The 21,403-nt window shown below is 38.0% G+C and overlaps 1 protein-coding gene across 1 annotated transcript; it reads left to right on the top strand.

Moving 5' to 3' along the window:
* Positions 1 to 13,022: 13,022 nt before the first annotated feature.
* On the top strand, positions 13,023 to 18,708 carry LOC115003616 (mucin-15). The gene is made up of 3 exons (XM_029425487.1): positions 13,023 to 13,620; positions 16,215 to 16,385; positions 18,596 to 18,708. The coding sequence occupies exons 1-3, from the start codon at positions 13,023 to 13,025 to the stop codon at positions 18,706 to 18,708; spliced, it is 882 nt and encodes a 293-aa protein (XP_029281347.1).
* The last annotated feature ends 2,695 nt before the right edge of the window (positions 18,709 to 21,403 follow it).

Genomic DNA, 21,403 nt, shown 5'->3' with positions numbered 1-21,403 from the left:
AGCAGACAAAGTTAGCTTCTAGCTGGTAAAGAAATTCTAGCATGTGACTAAAAAGCCAGATTTGTTTTCTCAGGAGTTGAAGCCAATGTGAAAGTGCCTTAAACTTGATTTCTAATCGCCAGCAGGGGGCGACTCCACTGGATGTAAATATAAGTCCAATTGTATAGAAGTCTATTAGAAAATGACCATATTTCTCAATTAATTGATTACCTCAGTAAACATTTTCATAATGAATTTATGGTCTCAATTGCTAGCTTGAAGTCTTCTTTAATACAGCATGATGTTAATTTTGTAAATATTGGTGGAGACTAAAACAGACATAAAAGAAGAGTGAATATTCGTCCGATAAAAACGCGATAAATCAAATGAATAGATTGCTTAATAAAACCAGCAGCGCACCACTACAAACTCTGAAGGTTCAGCACCATCTCGGCTCTTCGTCATGCTTTAAAAACTGACATTTGCACTGATAGAGAACACATATTGACAACAGAATATGACCATATGTAATAAATACATTAATACAATAAATTGGACAGAGGTGTTTACATCACCATTGCTGTTGTATTATTAGAGTAAATTATTCATGTTCATGCAAACTTGTCCTTTGGCTCAATGTAGAGAATAACCGCACCATAAACAAGTTTGTAAATCTTCATTTATTTATATTTGTGTAACATTTGATCAAATGACTAAAGGCCCTGTCACACATCCATATGGCAGAAACGTATGCTGGCGTATATGAAAATTTGTCAGAGTCCAAATACGTCCAACTTTTCATCGGATCAGAAAAGTGAACATATACAGATACGCATGTCTCAACATTTGATAGCGCATCACTTACTTGTACAAAATGTATCAAGTGAATACCCAACGAATGCATAACTTATACAAAATATCGGCAACACGCTGGTTTACGTAGATATAAGGTAAGCTATAAGTAGCATTCATTAAGAGCTCACTGTGTTACGCTGGGGTGCGTTGTTGAAAGCTGATGTTTTGAGCATGTTCAAAATTACCGGAAGTACCCAACGTGTACTTCATAAGATATGCAGACATTACATTAGACATACGTGAATACGTACGTGAATATTTACCTACGTAAATACAGTACGTGAATACCTACGTGAATACGTTAGAGGTACGCTAGATATAGGCTACGTCGGCTGACGGTGAATCCTACAGCCAATTTATTGATAATGACTGGCACATTTACTAGATTCAGTTTTACTGGACTCATGAACCTCATTTCCAAAAGCTTGAATAAGCTCACTGTGCACTACCTGCCCTGCACCAAATGGCATGTAACGGTGCGATCAAGACAGAAGGGAGGTGGGTATCAATTGCACGACACAGAGGCAGATAAATGTAGAATGGAAATAGTCTTTACTGAAAACTTTGCAGTTGCTATGGTACACGCATAGACAGTTGATCATACAAAGTATCAAGGGGTAATCCAGGAGCAGAGTCGGGTCACGGAAACAGGTTTGGTACACGGGTAGATGCTCATTGTAAAAGCACAGCAGACAAGGATCAGGCAAGGGCAGAATCGAGTCACGGAAACAAGGTCGAGGAAACCGGGGAATCAAACACTTGGGAGAGGGGGAGAGGGGGAGACGGGACTAATGCTGGAACTCTTGAACTGGCAACGAGAGACAAACAAAACACAGACTATATACACACACCAAGAAGTGAGCGGGAACGAGACACAGGTGAGGACACTAACGAACAGATTGGGAACACCTGGGGGTAGGAAGTAGAAACAACAGGTAATTAACAAAATAAAACAGGAAGTACAAACACAACACAAAACATCTAACGAACAGGCCGAGACCTAATATGGCATCCCTGGAGGTATTTGTTCAGGAGCCAAACCAGAGCTAAAAGGAGAATAATTTGACTTACATTCATCACGTGACTAAAAACACGACTCCAAATAAATGCTTATGTTGCTATGTGTCGTGCTGGAAGTGTATCAGAGACATTACACCAAACAAACACACAATAAATGCAGCTTTAATTGTATATGAATCATAGATAACAAAATGACAATTAAACTGAGGCGTTGACACAACCATTTCTGTTGTATTATTAGCTTGAATAATTAGAGGTCATACAAACGTGTCCTTTCACTCCAGTTAAACTGTTTACGTGCACCCTCGACACACTGTTGTCTTTCAGCATCGATTAATAACCCAGATTATTCTTGTGCGGCCTGAGGTGTGCACCTAGCCACAGATGCAACACTTCACAAGAAGAAAGGAGGACATACATGCAGCCATCAGCTTTGCCATTTGAACAAATGGTTATCTTGTCCAAAATCGCTTTTTGCTGATATCCAAATGTACTTTTGATGCCACAAAAGACATTTTGCACACATTAGGGGAACTGAATTTGAAAGGAATCAGATGTTTCTATGTCACTGTGACTCCGTTTGTATCACATTAACTTGAGCATCTTAAGCAGATTTTGCATAACTGAATGATTAATATAACATATGTTTGCAACTTCAAAACTGATCAGAACAGTGAAGTCAAACTTTTATTACCCCCACCAATACGTTGGCACAGTTCCTTTTATTTCTTTTACTCTTGTACTTCACCACTTTACACTGTTACAACACATATCTTCTTGAAAAGATCTTGAAAATCAAAGAAAGCGTGTCAGCTGCTAGTGTGATGTTAAGGATAATCCTGAGGAAAATAAGATCCAGGAAACTCCAAAATAGGCTCATTAAGCCTTTATTGACTGTTCACAATGAAAAGTTAAAAGCTGCAGCTAATGCATTTTTAAGCTGTTCTCCATTATGAAGGCCATGGGGCTGATATGAATATAGAAAAGTGGATCAAAGGCATTTTTTGTATTTTTTTTTAAACTATGCTGGCCTGCTGGGCCAGTACGCAAACTGACCAGTGAATACAGCCAACTCCTGCTGCGCAACCAATTTCAGTGAATTTCATCAGGAATATGCACTCAGTATAATCTGCTTTTCAGGAAAAACAAAACAATGAAAATGCATGAAACAATAGCAACAGGTGCAGAGTCTGTTGGCAAGGTGTACTAGTCCAGATTTCAGTTTACATTTGAAAGCCTGTGGAGCACTTTGTTCCCTTGTATACCTGTCCAAGTTGTTAGATTTTCACACTATAATACTGCAGGCTGTTCTTGAAAGCAGCATTTTTGGCTTCAACCAAACACTGTTCAAAGCCACAGAACTTAATTGTGGAGATCCCAACTAAATGTTTCGACAATACCAAATAAGTCCGAAATATGCATACAATTATATATGTACAAGGGGTTCTCAAACTTCTTGGGGCCAGGAACCCCTTACAGGGAAGAACATTTTCAAAGGACACCCCCACAAAGGAGGCCCCGGGGAAGATCCAGGACTCGGTGGAGAGATTATATCTCCTCACTGGCCTGGGAACGCCTCGGGATCCCCCAGTTGGATCTGGTGCATGTGGCCCGGAAAAGGGAAGTTTGGGGTTCCTTACTGGAGCTGCTGCCCCCGCGACCCGACCCCGGATAAGCAGTGGAAGATGGATGGATGGATGGATGGACCCCCATAATCATAACAACGATTAAGCATATGCTTACTACCTTTTGTTCTCTCAGATGCCATTGGAACTATTTGTATTCAAGACTTTTCAACCTAAATAATTCAGACCTGTTTTATAATCCATCCATCCATCGTCTACCGCTTATCCGGGATCGGATCCCTTTCCTAGTTTTATAATGATAAACAGAAACCCACTTCAACTGGAATCAGGTTGATACCTCTTTACTTTGCACTTATTCCGGGTGCTTTGCAATCAGATGTCGCTTTAGCTTGGCTGGCTTCATGGCTTCATTCGCTAGCACCTGATGCATTTGGTGACGCATCACTGTTCTCAAACCAATCTTCATAAAACTGTGGTTATATTTTCTTAATTTAGCTAACCTGGCTTTAGTTTCACTTTACGAGGTGGACTGACATCTTTCTTCCTGCTCACCAGCTAGCTAGCTTGCTATTAAGCCAAGTTAAGCAGCAACAGGAATGATTCCTGCGCCCTGAGTGAAGTGACTGATTGCTGACAGATGGACATGATGTGCCACAATCATATCAGAGTTTATATTGGCCCAGAGAGAGTGAGTAGTGGACACAATATGCTTGTTTCATTGGCACAAATGGTACCCATCCTTAGATATGCACTTTTTAATGATGCAGCACAATTTTATAATTTATTGCAAATTATTCCACAGCTCCCTTGGAAGAGTGCCACGGACCCTACTTTGAGAATCACAGACCTATAATATTTCTGTTCTATGCAATAGAGCAGCCATAAAAACCATGCAGTCCTGAGTTTAGAATATTAAACTCTGTGTAAAATGATAAGGCTTCAATAAACAACTGATGATTTGGACAACCTTAAAACTACTTAAGGGGAAAACACCTGTATGTTAAGGTAGGATAACATGCCAGGTATACAAATAGCAAACCTTAGATTACAGTGTACATCTAAGGGACGAAGCTCAAAGATATCAAGGCAGCTATTCAGCTTTCCTGGTCTTTGCCAGACACTGCCAGTCACAAACCTGAAGAAGATACTTTGACAGGGAAGTATCCTCAGACACACACACACACACACACACACACACACACACACACACACACACACACACACACACACACACAGGAATAGATAAAGACACAACCTGGCTCCGTCTGAAAAACAGCTTTACAACATTTATTTTCATGGCTAACCTGAAGCTATGTTTTTTACTTAAACTGTGAGGACTCACTTTTAATTCTAAATGGACACACTCTTCTTGTATTGAGCAGCTCCCAAAAGCCGACTGAATCAATATGTAGAGATGTGCCAGGCAGGAAGCTGTTATTCGAATATCAGAAGTATGTTATGCAATAGAGAATACCTTGAGTGTAATTACACGATGTTACCTCAGATGATTGTGTCTTCTAGAGGCAATTTACTGCTAAATTTCATTTCCACTGACTCCCATTAAAACCTCTGGAGGAAACCACGCAGGAATTGACTTTAGGAGAAATTATACGCTGTTTTATGATCAACTGAGGAAATAAGCGAAAGAAAGCGCTTTCAGTTAGAGTTTTCATTATGTCTCTCCAAAGATTTGCAAAGTGTTTCTGTTTAGCCACAGAATCTTTAGCAAACAGGGAAAACACTCATCAAATCGAATGTTTATACGACGCATCTAAGAGCTTCATTTTGGAGTCCTTACTGAGAAAAAGAAAATCATTTAAAATGCAACTTTAATTTAAAATTACCATTTATTTAAAATTATGAAATTGAAAAGTACATTAAAGCACATTTATACTGCTTATAAAAGCATGAAAACATTGTGTTTTATTAAAATATCTTCCTAATTTAAAACCAAGCGTAGACAAGCGTTCACAGTGTGATTCGTTGTTCACTATTCAGAGTGAATTAACTTTAAATATAATATACTGTAGCTCAAAGGATGCTTCATAAGATTCTCAGTGCAAAACCATTATGGCATTTGGCTGTTACATGTTCCCTCTCGCAGCCATTTCCCAAATGGACACTCTCTGGTAAAGTCACAGCGGCCTCAGATCTGTGGAAAAGCTTGTCCATGTTCACATATGAATACTTATTTTCCACAGCACTAAAAGTGCTGAGGTTATTCAACAAGATACCATAGTGAGCATATCTTAATGTAACTAAATTATTAATCATACAAAGGGAAATAATATCTCTGAATTCTCAAACTGAGCATATCACTGTTGTTGTTGTTGCCATATATTTGGTTATTTTGAAGCTTTTACTTACTACATATTACATTTTCCTCATTGTGATTTTCTGGATTGTCGGTTTACTGTACATTATCTACACGCAGTCTGTTTGATTCTACTGTCAACTGTATGAGCTCTGCAGCATGTGTGACCATGCAAAGAGCATTTGGCTATTCACCATCAAACACTATGTTAGAACATGTATGCATGGCTGAATGAGTGCATCTGTATCCTATGTTAGGGGCGCATGTGCATGAATGAGTAATACATATGAACGAATAAATACATTAACCAGATGTATTAAATCCTGTCTCCATCCTCATTATTCATTCAACTGCAAGTCTTTTTTTAATAAACCAGGCTCCTAACTACATTTATTTACTTATATGTATCTACAGTATGTGACCGTCAAGATAAGAGCTGGTGAAATCCTGCCGATGAAAAGGAGCTTCAGTTCCTTTAGTCGATGAAACACAGCGTAAACAAGATAAATACATTTTTTAATACCCCAATTCTTTAATTATAGCATTTATTAGTTTTCTTCCTGATAAATATCTGGTATACATATATAAAGTTTCTGAACAACATCAAACATTAATGATGTCTTATCACTTGGTGGTCTCTGTTTACGTCTTTTTGCTTTTTACTTTACAATATTTTCCACTGAGGTCAAGTAAAAGTGGTTTTCAAAGGAATATGGAAGATGTATTATTTTCCCCTGCATGCTAATTTGTATCCCCCACCATCATTGTAATCCTGATAATGACCCCAAATGATCCCTCATTATAACTTTAGCTCCACTGATTCAGTTCCTCAGTCCCTGCAAAGTGTTACTGCCAAAAACAAAAGAAAGACAAAACTGGCTTTTTAAACTTCTATCTATCCATCATGTTGGGTACTGAGACAAAGCTGACATAAAACATAAATCAGTATTTATAAATGTGCCATGTTGCTGTTATGAAGCTCTTCATAATCTATTTACCAGGTTCCAAAGTGCCCCATCTTTTCCCTTTTTCATGGCTTTTGTAAACTTTTGTTTTGCACTGAAGTCTGAGGCCTGCTATACTGGTTCAAGATTTTGGCATTTCTATTATTCATGTCCCTGATGAGGCTACATGATCCCATTAGCTCCAAACACTGGCAGGCCACATGAGGTGCCAGCGACAAGCTGTCTGCGAGGAACTCCGTGTGCTTGGGACAGGGAGCCTCTGTTAAACCTCATTTATGGCAGTATGTCAACAGCTGACAATATAAGCAATGATACCTTCACTGCACTTTTTTAAATAAATGTAATTTGCTTATGATTACGAGGCACATGTCTACTGCACATGTCAGTCTGCAGATGAATGTGAGTTTCCTTGATCAATCGGTAATAACAGTTCTGAAGTCAGGGCCGCAGCTAACATTAAAGTCATGCTACAAATTGTATTTATATCTTTTAGTCAATCTCTGATAAATGGACTGCATTTATATAGTGCTTTTTTGTAAAGCTACTGTGGCGTTTGTAGATGCAACGGCTGGTTCCTCCTATCAACTTGACTACATTTCTGGAGCATGTTTGACCGATGACAGATATCCACTCATCAACATGAGAGAATGAAGCGCGGAGATTGGATTAAGCGCAGTGGACCTTAAGACGTTCACCGCTAACAGCATTTTCAGATCACCAAGCAAGACCTGCCGGACCTAACACTAGCGAGGGCTTAGTGTCCGCCCCAGGAGGAGAGGGAGGAGAGCGGGGATGAGAGCTAAGCTAACCCTGCTAGGACCCAAGGCTATCCCAGTACCAAGCCTGCTTCTGGTTGATGTCCGGTCACAGGAAAATAAGATGGATGAAATAAGACTCAGGTGAACCCAGCAATGAGAGATCAGAGTATGTTGCGCCCACATTCTACGGAGACCTGGCTCCATCGTGGCATCCCGGATCAAGCCATTGCACTTGACAGATGGAGTGCAGGATTCTGGTGGGATGTGAGGAGGTGGACTCTGTGTTTACATCAAAGACTGTATATATAAGGTTTGTATGCTTGATGCTCAAACGTCAAAGTTGATGGACAATGTTTTTTAATGGTAAAATCCTGTGATATCTTTAGTTTAGTGTTAGTGTTATTAGTAGCACCTGTACAAAAAGGCCTATTCTTACATCTACTGTAATCTAGGTTTACTTGTTAAACACGTTTCTTTATCCACATGAAGGAATCAATAACAAAACAAGTACAACCACTCCTTGTTCTCGACTCACCAAAACAGCTTTGAGTGCCACTTCATCCGCCTCACTCGTCCACTCAGATGAATTCAGCCGCTGCATGACTCAGTTAACTTAGGAATGAGACCAAAAAAAACAACAGTACTTCACAAAGTGACACGTCACTCGGTAGCCTGATATAGACCAAGAGACAAAGGCGTGGATGAAACCCGAGCTCGACAACCTCCTTTCTGTTACCATGACGACAGCAGCCGTTTCCAGTGCCTCGGCGAGAAAAAAATTAAAAAAGGGCTCAGAGGACCTGTTGCCAGAGGCTCCACCCACTGGGGGAATTAACAGATCTAACCTGGCAACCTCACAACTCAAAATTACCATAATCAACTTATTAAGATGGGAACATGAAATGAGGTGGTTACAAATTAATTCCTCAACCGTCTTCCCCTTTACTTTTCTCCTAATTCATTTCCATCCCAAGTGCTGCGTGGCCTTTTCACATTGTGCAACTGGATGCGTTTCAGGGCGTGTTGCTATTGCTGGCAGGTGTAGAAGCAGGTTGAGCAGGTTGTTCACGGAATGCCACTCTGTTGAGCCCTCCTCCCTCCCTACCTGCTCGTCTCTCTGGACCGACTGCTGATTCACTCTCTCATGTTGGCAGCGCAGCGAAGAGATTTTGTTGCCTGTGCACCTGTTCTCATCTGATAAAGCCTCAGAATCAGGTATGGATTTATTTTGGAAGGATTTCATTAAACTTGATAAATACATTTTTTGTCAAATTATGTTTAAAAAGATTTGAGTCGCTGTTATACTTTCAAGTTAAACACAAATAATCTTTTAAAATATATATATTTCAGCATAAAGACTTATTTTACAATCATTTGTACTGTAACAGGGACACACTTTAAATGTTTATTATAATTTGCTCATATCTGCCAGTTTTGGAATCGTGTATCAGAAATAGAAATTCTGAGCGTTAAACTAGTTAATCACTGAGTGGCAAAACATCACAACATCAAGTGACAAACATACTGTAGGGAATACATAAAAGTGTATTACAAGTCTTTTACAGTGATATAAACTCATAAGTATGAGTGACTTGTGAACTTGGGATAATTGGTGGAAGAAGTAATTAAATCACTAATTTACTAAAGAAAGAAAATACCTCATAAAATACAAGTATATAACACAGAAAATATTAGCAACAAAATGTACTTAGAGAAAATAAAAGTACTGTAATGGCCCATGTCAGTGTTATGTTATCATATAAACATTTTTACATTGTTGATAGAAGAGGAGCTCATTTGAACTGCTTCATACTATATGAATCTATTAATGCATCAACTGATAATATGTTTTATCTTAAAAAGGTAAGTAAAGCTGCTAAACAAATGTAATGTAGTAAAAAGTGCAATACTTCTCTCTGAAATGTAGTGGAGTAAATGAAGCATACAATAGAAGTACAAGTACCTGGAAATTGTACACTATTTGTTTGAAAGTATTAACTTACTTTCAACCCCTGCTTGTGTTTAGTCTAAAACAGATATTCAGATGGTATGATGCAGTAAATTGACAAAGTTGAACTTTAAACAAAGATGTCAAGTAATTAGTGTGTGGGTTAAGGAAGTTCAGCGTCTTTACAGGATTTAATTTTAAGTTTAGGTGTGTTTATGTGTGTCTGGATCCCTGTTATGTAACAACTGGCAGAGCTGTTGACGTGATAGCTGGTACCAACTCTGACAGACCAGCTGAGTGGGAACTATTTTCAACCTTTGGTTTCTCTCAGTGCGAAGGGTCAGAGGTAAACATCGACCCGAAGGGTCCCGGGATGCTGACGGCCAAATATCCTCTCAGAGGGGCGGCCGGTTTGCTGCTGTAATTCTTGTTTTGTTTTTAAGGACGAGAGTTGTTCCACACAGCTATGTCCAATGTAATGACTGTATTTGCAGGAAGTGTGACAGAGTTAAAAAACAAAACAGGAATCACTGGTTTGTAATTCAACAGAACCACATATATCATACAGTAGTTGTAACATTTGTCTCGGGTAGATGTAAATGAAGAAACTCACTAACCAAGAACCAATTCTTGTAGAACTAAGTCTCAACAAAGAGTAATCTGTAGCTTCTGCACGCAACAGAATTTTAAGCATTTTGATTCGATGTTTCTCACTTTAGACTTTTTTGTCTGTTGAAAAAAACTTTAGACTTGAGAGCGCTGGAGATGCTAAGTAATAATCAGCAGCTAGGTTCACAAACTTTTATTCTCTAGGTGCAAATTAACCGATCAGTTTACTCCAGTTTATTATTTTCACTGCTGCAGTGATATAAACTCTAAATTGTGATTGCATCTCTTGGTGGATTGAGGCACTTTTTAATCATGAGCTCTTAGTGTCGTATTATCATCAAACAGCACCATCAACAAGCAACAGTTTTTCCATCTGTTTGCCACAGAGTGAAAAAAAACCCCAGAAAAAGGGCTGATGTGTGAACGATTAAAAAACGTTTTGAGAAATTGACCACAGAGAAAAAATCCAGGCTCATTGTTAATTGACAGTCAAAACGTTTGCATGTTTTCCTACTTATTTAGAGAACTAAAGAAGTGTGCAATTAGTGAGAAGTTGCTTTTCAGAAATCCCAATTTATAAATGAAAGAGGATGGATATATATATTTTTTAAATGCATACAAAGATGAACAATCCACTGGGGTCAATGAGTTTAAAAGAAAATTAGTTATTTTTCATTTATTTTTAGTTACTGGTACCTTTGTTGACTTGTTAAAATGTTGTGACAGGTAAAACCAGAAATGTGAAATCCCCAGAGTTTGCTGCTGCAGGCACATTGCAGCTGAAGCCTCTTGCATTGCTTATAACAAGAATTTGCAGTGAGAGTACCCTTTAGGGAATAACTGGAGCTGTTTGTAATAGAGTGAAGCCGAGGGGAGAAGACATAGCTCACAGGGCAGCTGTGTAAATTCATATAAAGTCATAAAGATCTCAGTGGAGATTGTGTTGGGACCATGTTGAACTGTGGTTAGCTGGCTGTGTAACAATGCAGCGATGACTGCGTGGCAATTCTTCAACAAGCATTTCCATGAAGCTGTGGCACATAAGCAACCCCTTATCTGTTCAAAGTTTGATTCCAAATTACAAGGGAAGGACTTGTAATTCTATTTATATTACATACTGCTAAGATGTGTTCTCGCAGGACCAACTGATTTTGAGTATTAATTGCTTATTGTGTTGTATATCGTGGCTCTGTGTACGTTTTTAGTGTTTTTGAATGTATGAGCTGTGAAGTTTGTCATTTGCTGACAACTATCTCTCTACTATCAAGGACCATAATGGGAAATAGCATACGAGCGTTCTTGTGTTATCCTTTACAATTAATAAAAAAATCGTACAAGGAGCCCATATCCTGCATTTTTATTTTCATTGTTGAATACAATCAATCAATCAATTACATTTCATATATTTATTTTGTGAAACTGTTAACATAGACATGTGTTTGTAGGAATGCCACACACACGTTCACACTGGAAGCATCTTTGCATGCTTATAAGAGTAGCCTACCACATCTTATACGCAGAAACAATATTGACATTTATTTCTTTATTTACTATTGACATTCTCGGCAAATAAATCTTGTCAATCTGTGTTTTTTAAGTTGCTGTGTGCAAATTATTAATTTGACACATCATAGAAATAGTATATTGTCAATATACAGTATGTATATATGTATATATATATATATATATATATATATATATATATATATATATATATATATATATATATATATATATATATATATATGTATATATATATATATATATATATATATATATATATATATACATACATACATACACAGTAATGTAGAGTTGGGTGATGGTTGAAATCAATATATCAATGAAAATAACAATATAATGACAGACGTATTCCTGTATCATTGTTTATTACGATTTGGCAGATTCACATAAGAATCTAACATAACAATGTCCGATCAAGATCAACTTACTTGTTCTCGAGCTCTCAACCATATAACATGGTCTTCACATGTTACAGGAACTGTAAATGTTTAAACTTATTTTAATTATATTTTGAACACTTTTATGACTTCTTGGGAGCGTCACAGAAATAGCTTAGATCAACTTAATTGCTTGTTCTGGATCTTTTGACCAATTTAAGGTTTCAACCTTTAATCTGAACTCTTAAACGGACAAGATGTCGGAAATGTGCTCAAAACATATTTGAACATCTACAGTTCCATGACAACCGAAGAAAGTTAATTTGAAAGACCATGCGATTCAGTCAAAAGCTTCCAGACAAGCGAGCAAGTGGACCTTGAGTGGAGATTGTTTTTTTTATCAAGAGCTATTTTCCAGGTCAAGAATTAAATGTGAAGCTCAACAACACATAAACAAGATTCAAATGGATTTTCAAGGCAATAAGATGTGTTCCGTATTCATTAATTACATCAAGCAACTCTTACATAAAAACAATTAAAAAAACACAATGTTATTTTGTTTTTTATTGACAAGCTGAATCTGAATGAATATAAAATGTTATAATATGATAACGCAATCTTGTAATAAAATCACCGTCATACGATGAAACTGAATGTTGATAAACAACAATATTTTATTTATATATTATAATCTGTATTAATTAGTGGGCACTGACATAACAAGTATTATCACAATGTTTAATCTGAACCTGCTGAACTTTTGGAACTTACATATTAGAAGAAATTAAATTATGTTTTATGTTCTCTCCTTTATTTCAGAGTGAAACCAAAAGGGGAAATGGGACAGTATTTAAAAATCACAGCAGGCTTCCTTCTGCTTGTCCAAGCCATTCACCTGGCATCGCTCCAAGATTCAACCGACTCTCCGGGGCGGACAATTAATATAAGTTGGCTCCGTGATCTTGTCAAAAATACAGCTGGAAGTCAAAACACTGCAGTTACTGAAGAGGAGACAGAATATGAGGGACATGATGCGAATGCTACGGATTCAAGTAATGAATACAGCAGCGGAAAAGCATCTGGCTACATGGGAATAATTAATGGAGAAGAGAGGAACGTGAGCGACCAAGATCAGGGAGAAAATGGAACATCTGATGATCAGATGGCTGTCACTACCACCACGCCTCCCGCATTTCCCACAAATGTTACAACCAAGCAACCTGAATTTCCAGACGCCACCGTTTCTCCAACTACTGCAACCACAGATCCCACAAACTCAAGCCAGATCAACATGACAGAAGCCGAGGAGGAATTTAAGAACTTCACAACAACTCCTCCAAACAACTCAACTCATCTGAGCGCACAAAACTCCACCAGTTTTTCAGATTCCTTCAATCGCACCAATTTACAGACGACAACTTTGGCTCCAAAGAGCAACACTACGCAAGAATCCACGACAAAACCGGTCAAGGATACAGGGATAACTAACGCTTCAGAATTCGCTGCAACAACCACAACTATGCAAGAGCTAAACAAGACATCCACCATGCCTCCTTCTACAACGGTGTTCCCACCTGAGACCACAGAAACGAGCCCTGCGACTACATCTGCCAATGCTCCGATCACACCTGAGAAGGCCAACAAGACAGACAAAGGTCCAGCCTCGGGGGACAACTCAGAAAGAGGTACTGCTGTCGTTTCAGTTGTCACAGTATCTGGTGCACATTTATGTGTCCAAACTGCTTTGTGTGTCTTCCTAGCAGCATGAAATTACTTTATAGTCAGATACCAGAAAAAAAACAGCATTTGTGTGAAATTCCAATTGCTCCTGACAGACTTTTTATTGATTGATTTGAGCAATAAAGCAACACAACAGGCAAGAAATCCTTTACAGTTCACCTTTAGAGACATAAAGTAACACTATGCTCATTGTTCAAGAGCATTTATCACTGTTGCTTGTTTTAGACATTGCTGTTTTCCGCCCTTTCCCTGACCCACATTTGCCTGTATCTATTTTCCCACTGGCAGAGGACAAACGCCCCTTCTTTCAAAGGAAAAGGTCAGATTAGGTTTCAGGTGCTATCGATGTGGCCGCTATGAGTTAAAGGGTCTATTACAACCACCTTTTTAGTAGGACAATGAATCCCTGTTTTAGTGGCAAACCCCCTTTGAAAGAGACGTTCAGGGACTCAGGTTAAAGATACTTGTGCTGCCCCTGTGCAAGGCCGTGAGACTAGTCTTTGGTGTCAACCACAAGATCAAGGAGATAGGGCTGGAAAAAGGCTTCTTTCCGTATAGTTTAAATCTATCCATCTATCCATCTGTCCATCCATCGTTCTTTATATCCATCTTTAATAAAACCACTTGAGAGAAAAAAATGTTTACAATGGCGATCTGGCCAAAAAAGCAGTAGAGTCATTCGTTGTGGAATCTAGTTTGAGTCCATACTGCAGGTCTTTCCAAGACCCAGGGCCATAATAAAATAGACTCCTTTTCCCAAGCTCAGCAATTATTGGATCTAAGATTGTAGGTGTTTTGTACAAAACATTTTTTGAGCATATGTTCATGGGTAATGGGTCTAGAATGGCCTTGTACATAAAAATATACCAGTGCTGCATCCTGCGCAAATCTATCTACTGTATCTCGAAAAGCAACTTTTACCCACAAAATATATGTGTGGGCGAGCTTACTACCGACACCATGGCAAGAGGGTGTACACAGGCTGAGGGCGGGATTAAAATAAAACTCACATCACACTGACAGATGTGACAGCAGAACATAACACTAACAGATGATGGCAATAAAGAGCGGGAAAACAGTTGTGAAACTGCCGGCAACACAAAAGAAAAGACTGCTCCAGTTACCATGACAGGCACGGTGTGTGCACAAAAACTGTAGGAAAGTTGAGTGCAGATAGAGTCTATAAATATGAGCAGAGGAAACTTTGCCTTTCCTATCATTAATAAATAAAAATATCGACTCACTCCACCGGTTGGACCAAGGCAATCAGGTTCTTAATGAATTGTAATCATGTTTCATTAAAATACAACAAGACTAAGAATCTATAACAATTCAAGCAGCTCTGTGAGGCTGTATTTTAGGCTCAGCACTGCTTTGAGCTAAATGCTAACATCGGCATGCTCATATGCTCACAATGTCAATGTTAACATGCTCATGTTTGGCGGGTATAATATACCATGTTCACCATCGTAGTTTAGTTCGTAAGAATGCTAAAATGAGCTAATTAGTACTAAACACAAAGTACAGCTGAGCCTGATGGGAATATAATTATCTTTTCAGGTATTTAGATATAAACCATTTATTGTAATGGTCAAATTCCAGTTTTGACCTGATGATGGCGCAACACAAAAAGTCAGTGAATCACAAAAATGATTCCAATTCATACTGAGAGAAATACAAATGCCTGTACCAACATTCATGGCAATCCATCAGACAGATTTTGAGACATTTCAGGCAAAACCACAAATAACCTGATGGTGGCGCTAGAGGAAAGGTCAGAGGATCAACAAAGTCAGTAAGGTGTATCCTTATATGAACACGGATATCTGTACTAAATTAAACAGCAATCTGTGCAAAGGTTGTTGAGCTATATCAGACCAAAGTGATGGACCGACCAACTGACCAACATTACATCCATGGAGCCATGCTGCATGATTGGCCAAAATAACAAATATTACCACCACTCATATTTTATTCTGTTTACTTTCAGAAGGGGGACAAAGCAGCAAGTGTTTACAGTCACACATTACGTTCAAACACAAAATGTTAGAATAGATCCGTCTTGTTAATAGAATCATGTCATACTTACATAGGTAATAATTATCTTTGTGCTATATCTCCATCTAAAGATGTGTTATATATATATATATAATAATAATATTTTAAGTGATCCATTAAGAAATTGAATCAGTTATTTAATTCAAAGTTAAAAGTGATATAATGGGAACTAAAGTCATTTTCAGTCACATTTCACCTTATTTAAATGATGAGCACAGCCTGCCGTCTTCAAATATTCAAATGTATTCAATAAATTATCATGATTTTGGGTTGTTAATGGCATTAATTAGCACATCGTAAATTAGACGAATCTGTACAGCTGGGATGTGTATCTATACAGCGTGCTTATACTGGAAATACTGTTCATATAATTATCTGACAATTAACCCTCAAAGAGAGTAGCTGATATAAATACTTGTGTTGCTGACAAATTATTTATTACTCTCTCCCACCCCCACGACCCCTCATTTCTCCAATAAAGGTGTGGCAACGGATACTCAGAAGAGTAAAAGAAACGGAGCGTGGGGAGCTGTACTGGGAATGGGGGTGGCTGTGGCCTTTGTGGCACTGGTGGCCTACGTCATCCTGAAGAAGAAACAGCAGAAGGGGTTCTCTCATAGGAAACTGGTTGAGGAGTATCCTTCAGACCCAGGTATGTCCCGACAACCCCTTATACAGTAAATGCTAAACAGCATCTTATTATTTAGGGTCCCTTTTAGAATAAAAAAATATAAAGCAGCTTTAGGGCACTTTAGGGGGGAGCCACCCTCTGATTAACAGTTTGTGTTTTAGTCTTAGGACTTCAAACCTTTCACGGGGTGTATTCAATTCATGACAGTTAATTGTTACATAACTCACGGGTCACTGCTAGTTCCAAAAAAACTAAATGACGATGTCCAAAATGCCGAACTCAAGGCTTCAAAACGATACTCCACAAACCAATGGGTTTAGTCACGGTGATTATGTCCCTTTATTATATACAGTCACAGTCTTAAATATGTTTGCATTATACACTAGTACAACATTTTTGGCAAATTGTCTGATACATTACACCTCGAAAAACAGCAAATCTTCCTTTTTACACTTCTTTTTTAAATGGATTAAACAAACAATATTTATAACGTGGGGATAACTGAGCATTAGAGATACCTCCGGTCTTTATGATAAGCTAAGGTAACTGGCTGCTGGTGTAGTAACATATTTAACATACAGACATACATACAGAGCGGTATTGATCTTCTCATCTAACTTTCAGCAAGAAAGATTAGATTAAATTAGAGTTATTTCCCAAAATGTCAAACTATCCCTTTAAGCCCTTGGTTCTGCTGCTTCTCTCTCTTTTTTGGTCTCTCTCTCTCTCTCTCTCACACACGCACACGCACACGCACACACACACACACACACACACACACACACACACACACACACACAGTAAGCTTACCATGCAAAATGGGATCATGTACTATGACAGACAGCAATTTGTCTGATTCTTTGGCATGAACTTAGAGGAAGACAGGATTTTCTTGTCCCGGTTCCCACCACACACCCTCATACTTAACCTTTCTGTTAAGGTCCAACTGAAATTAAGATGCAGGGTTTGTTTTCTGCTGCAGAATACAAGTATGTGCGTCACATTGCAGGCTAGATAGGTAACTAGTTAGTCAGCTGTAGTACAGAGACCAGCCTCAAAATGTTACCTGCACGGAAAGCTTTGTTGCGTTAAACAGCTCCACAATATTTATACAGTATAACTTCATAACAATTTAGAGGGACGCATGGCTCAGCAACAAGAACTGTTTTGCAGTCCATTAGTATAATTAAAGCCCAGTGCCCAGTAGCAGCCTAGGATGTACATTACAGTTATATTTGAACCTATTTGAATTACCAAAGGTCAACTATACAATCTACAGTACACATAACAAGTCAGTTTTATTTATAACCCAAAATAACAATTTAGCCCTGAGCTTTAGTATCTGTAACAAACATTTTTGCATTACATTACAGATCATTTAGCTGACGCTTTGATCCAAAGTGACTTACAATAAGTGAAAACACCACACAACACCTTGTATTCTTAGACCCCCAGTTTGGATTAAAAAAAACTCCACAAATTATACTTTAATGGGAAAAGGTAAATTTTTCCAATTTAGCGATGTTATTAACAGTAATATACCATGTTTTTTATTTTTAAGATTTATCATTACAGCAGCCTGTTAAAGAATTTGTTGGGATTTGCCATTTTTTCCTCTCTGGAAATTGAGCAACCCTATCTCTGTGTTGCAGTTGTTATTTTCTAGTTAGGAGTAGGTCACTTCTTCAGTGTACCCACTTACCTTCAATCTGCCTTGTTTACTCCCACTTCTGCTACGTGTAGGATTTCCTACATTTCCCAAAATGACTTTTTATGTGCTGTATATATTGGGTGTGAACCTGTTGCATTCAATACTAGTAGGTGCAGAAAACTGTAATGCAAGGGAGGATGATGGTTTATTCAGGAAAATAGATTTGTATGATGGAGGCCTTGCTCTCTGACTCTAAGGGATTTTTTGTTTTCACAGTGAAAACAAAGTTAAACTGTAAACATATCAAATAGATGTTTGAATTGTTGATGTTTGGCCAGTTATATCTGTGGAAATAAGAATATTACAACCCAAAAAAACAAAGTAAAACACACAAAAAAACGGAATAACATTTAAATACCACTGACAGCAAACATATTTAAACTTACCCCGTAAATCCATCATTAAAGCTGGAAGATTAATGCTAATTTTCTGCGTCGTAAAAGGTCATAATGAGGCTTTAGGATCTTTTTAGCTTTATATCATACAAATATAAAGTTTAACTTAAATGTCTGATTTCTAGTTCTCAGATTAGGCAACAACGAGCATTTGGACCTGGACTTTGGACCTGGTCGTTCGGCCTATTACAACCCAGCACTCCAAGGGGACAACATCCAAATGAGCAACATACCCTGACACTGAACAGACTCCCAAGACCAATGTCATGAACTCCCTTGCAATTCTGCTTATTGGCATTGACAATCTATAATGTGGAATTTTGTCTGAAAGTGACTTTTGTGGATGAAAAAAGAGTTTGTAAAGGTTTGTTGTCATCCACCACAAATTATACTTCATGTTATGCATTTTGTGGATTTGTTGCATTGAAATAGAGGGATCACTGAAGGCAACCTATCTGAACTAACTGCAACAGCCAAAATTAACTGTCAGCCATTTATGTATGTTGTCAAAGGGTATCAAATGAAGTCTTTCCTAATAACCAACATGCTTTGCAGTTAATGAAGGATGGCAATAATGTATATTTGTAATAACTTTTGGTTACATTGTTTATTATCATTTTGCGTGAACAGGAGCCACAACATGCTGTTGAAAACAAGCAAAAACAATTACATTAGCATGTAATCAGATCAGTTAAAGAGAAGAAACCAGAATGTGACTCCAGCTGATGCAAAACATTTGTAGAAAAGAAAGTGCTGTTAATCTGCAGCCTAAACAACAGATGACACAGCGGGCCCGCTGAGGCATTTGCAACAAAATCCAGAAGCCATGGGGAACAATAACATTATCCATATCAACAATCACCTGCTGGTGTGGCCCATACTGTATTAAGGCAAAAGGAAGTTCGAACTGCGCTTTCAGATGTTCCACAACTGGTAGTCACAGCCAGAGTCTGAGGTTTGAACCGTCTAACCAAAGACCTGAGATAGTTTTTTCTAAAGCAGCAAGGGAGGTGGAAGGAGGTTGGGTGCTGTTTTGTTATTCATTGACTGATGTTTTGGTATTCAGGAAGGGAGTCGTGTATTTGGTCTTAGCATTATAGCAACAACTATATCATCATAATATACTGTTTAAATCTTCCGACCTCCAGCTGTCCAAACAAAGATTTGAGTTTTTCTCGGAGCGACAGTGTGCACCTTGGAGAGTTACATAATGTTTACCTGCTACATACTTAGAGCAAAGTTAGAACATGCCTGATGCAGAATTAACCAATTAAACATAATTTTTTCATTGTTATTCTTCTCCTATGTTTGCTTTAACTTTGAGTGACAACCTAAAGCAAGACAAGTGTCTCTGTTTGGACTGATACAATATGGTTGGGCAAAGAGGGAATATACAGGGATTAACTACACTTTACTTCATTTTATGTATCTAATGCCTTTGCACTATAACATCTAACATTATTGAATAATTGTTTATTTCAAAATTTTTATAATTTTCTATGTAAAAAACGCACTTTTTTTTACGGTGTATGTGAGGAAAACACATCTAGAAAATACATCATTCTGCTCCCACAATCCTTTCACTCTTCATTACCTGAGTGAAGCCTGCACTAGATCAATATGCATCCTGATTATGATTGATAGGTGCCTCATCTCGGCCTAAACAGCCAACAGTAACTCGGAGATGTGCTCTTTTTTTTGGTGTAGTAAATCGGCTCAGCGGCGACACAGCAGGTCTGCCTGCTTCCTCTCACTAATTTCAGTCATCAATCAGCGTGAGAAGCATTGTGTCTGACTGAGAGAGGAGTTTTGTGTTGCTGTGTTAAAATACTGCAAAAAACAATGCATTGCAGATGGATGATGGGAGACTTCTACATTGGTTAACCTTGCTTGGGATAATGGGATAGGATGGTGATGCCTTATTAAAAATAACCAAACCCCAAATAATGTTTTTCATTTTGTGATTTGATATTTAACATTTTCACATCTATTGAACTAACTGCCAAGATATTAAAGATAGTCCAATAGAAATGGTTCTTATATTCAATAAACACACAGAACAGACACACTTCAGTATCAAGAACATATTTGGACCAGCTAGGTTTTCATAAATTGTAAAGCCTGGCTCGTAGGGAGATTGTCGCTGTTTTAATAAAGCACTACAATTTAGGATGTGATTGTTTTGCAGGGTTCTGAAATCAAATAATTGATGCCCTTTGCTAAAGAATATGTATATGAATATGTATATGCATAATAATCTACACTTCCAGCTGAGCAAAATGTATTTGATTGAAATTATTAAATGATTGTTATCTAAATTGAGGCAATGTCAAATTTCTTATTGGCTAAATGCAAATTGATTTTCTTAAAGGTAACTCGCTGGAAATGAGTTCAACCTATAAGCCCAGCCTGTTGTAATAACTGTCTCTTTTTCAGATAAGCCTGATAACGGTGCATTATGCCAGAATCCTGTGGTTTTTAATGAACATTGGGCGTTAACATCAATGAAGGCTCTATGAGGGCATTAAAAAAAAAAAAAAACACTGTAAAGTAAATTAAAGTTGGACTGCAAATATTATTGGCATGTTGCATTGTCTAATGGATTTTTCCTTTAATACCAGGTTTAATTGCAAGTCCAAAACACAGCAACAATCATTTAAAGCTCCCATGTAATGTATCAGCATGTGAAGCCAGACATTCAAATTTCAAATAATTATTTTTCTACCATTTCCCCCCCCCACACATAAGTCCCCAGAGTGCATCAATCTTTGCTACAACCTACATTTGTGGGCGGTCACTAAAAATAGTTCATTTTATAACTTCAATTCTAACAGCCACACAGGCAGCTAACAAGCTGGGTTCCTTACATCGTTAGCCATCGCTTTGTCCCGTCACTGATTGGAGCACTCCTTACATACAAAGTGCTGTGACTA

Source organism: Cottoperca gobio, chromosome 3 (assembly GCF_900634415.1).
Source record: "Cottoperca gobio chromosome 3, fCotGob3.1, whole genome shotgun sequence".
NCBI lineage: Eukaryota > Metazoa > Chordata > Actinopteri > Perciformes > Bovichtidae > Cottoperca > Cottoperca gobio.
Note: the sequence above shows the minus strand (reverse complement) of the source record. Positions and strands in the feature narration are given on the sequence as shown.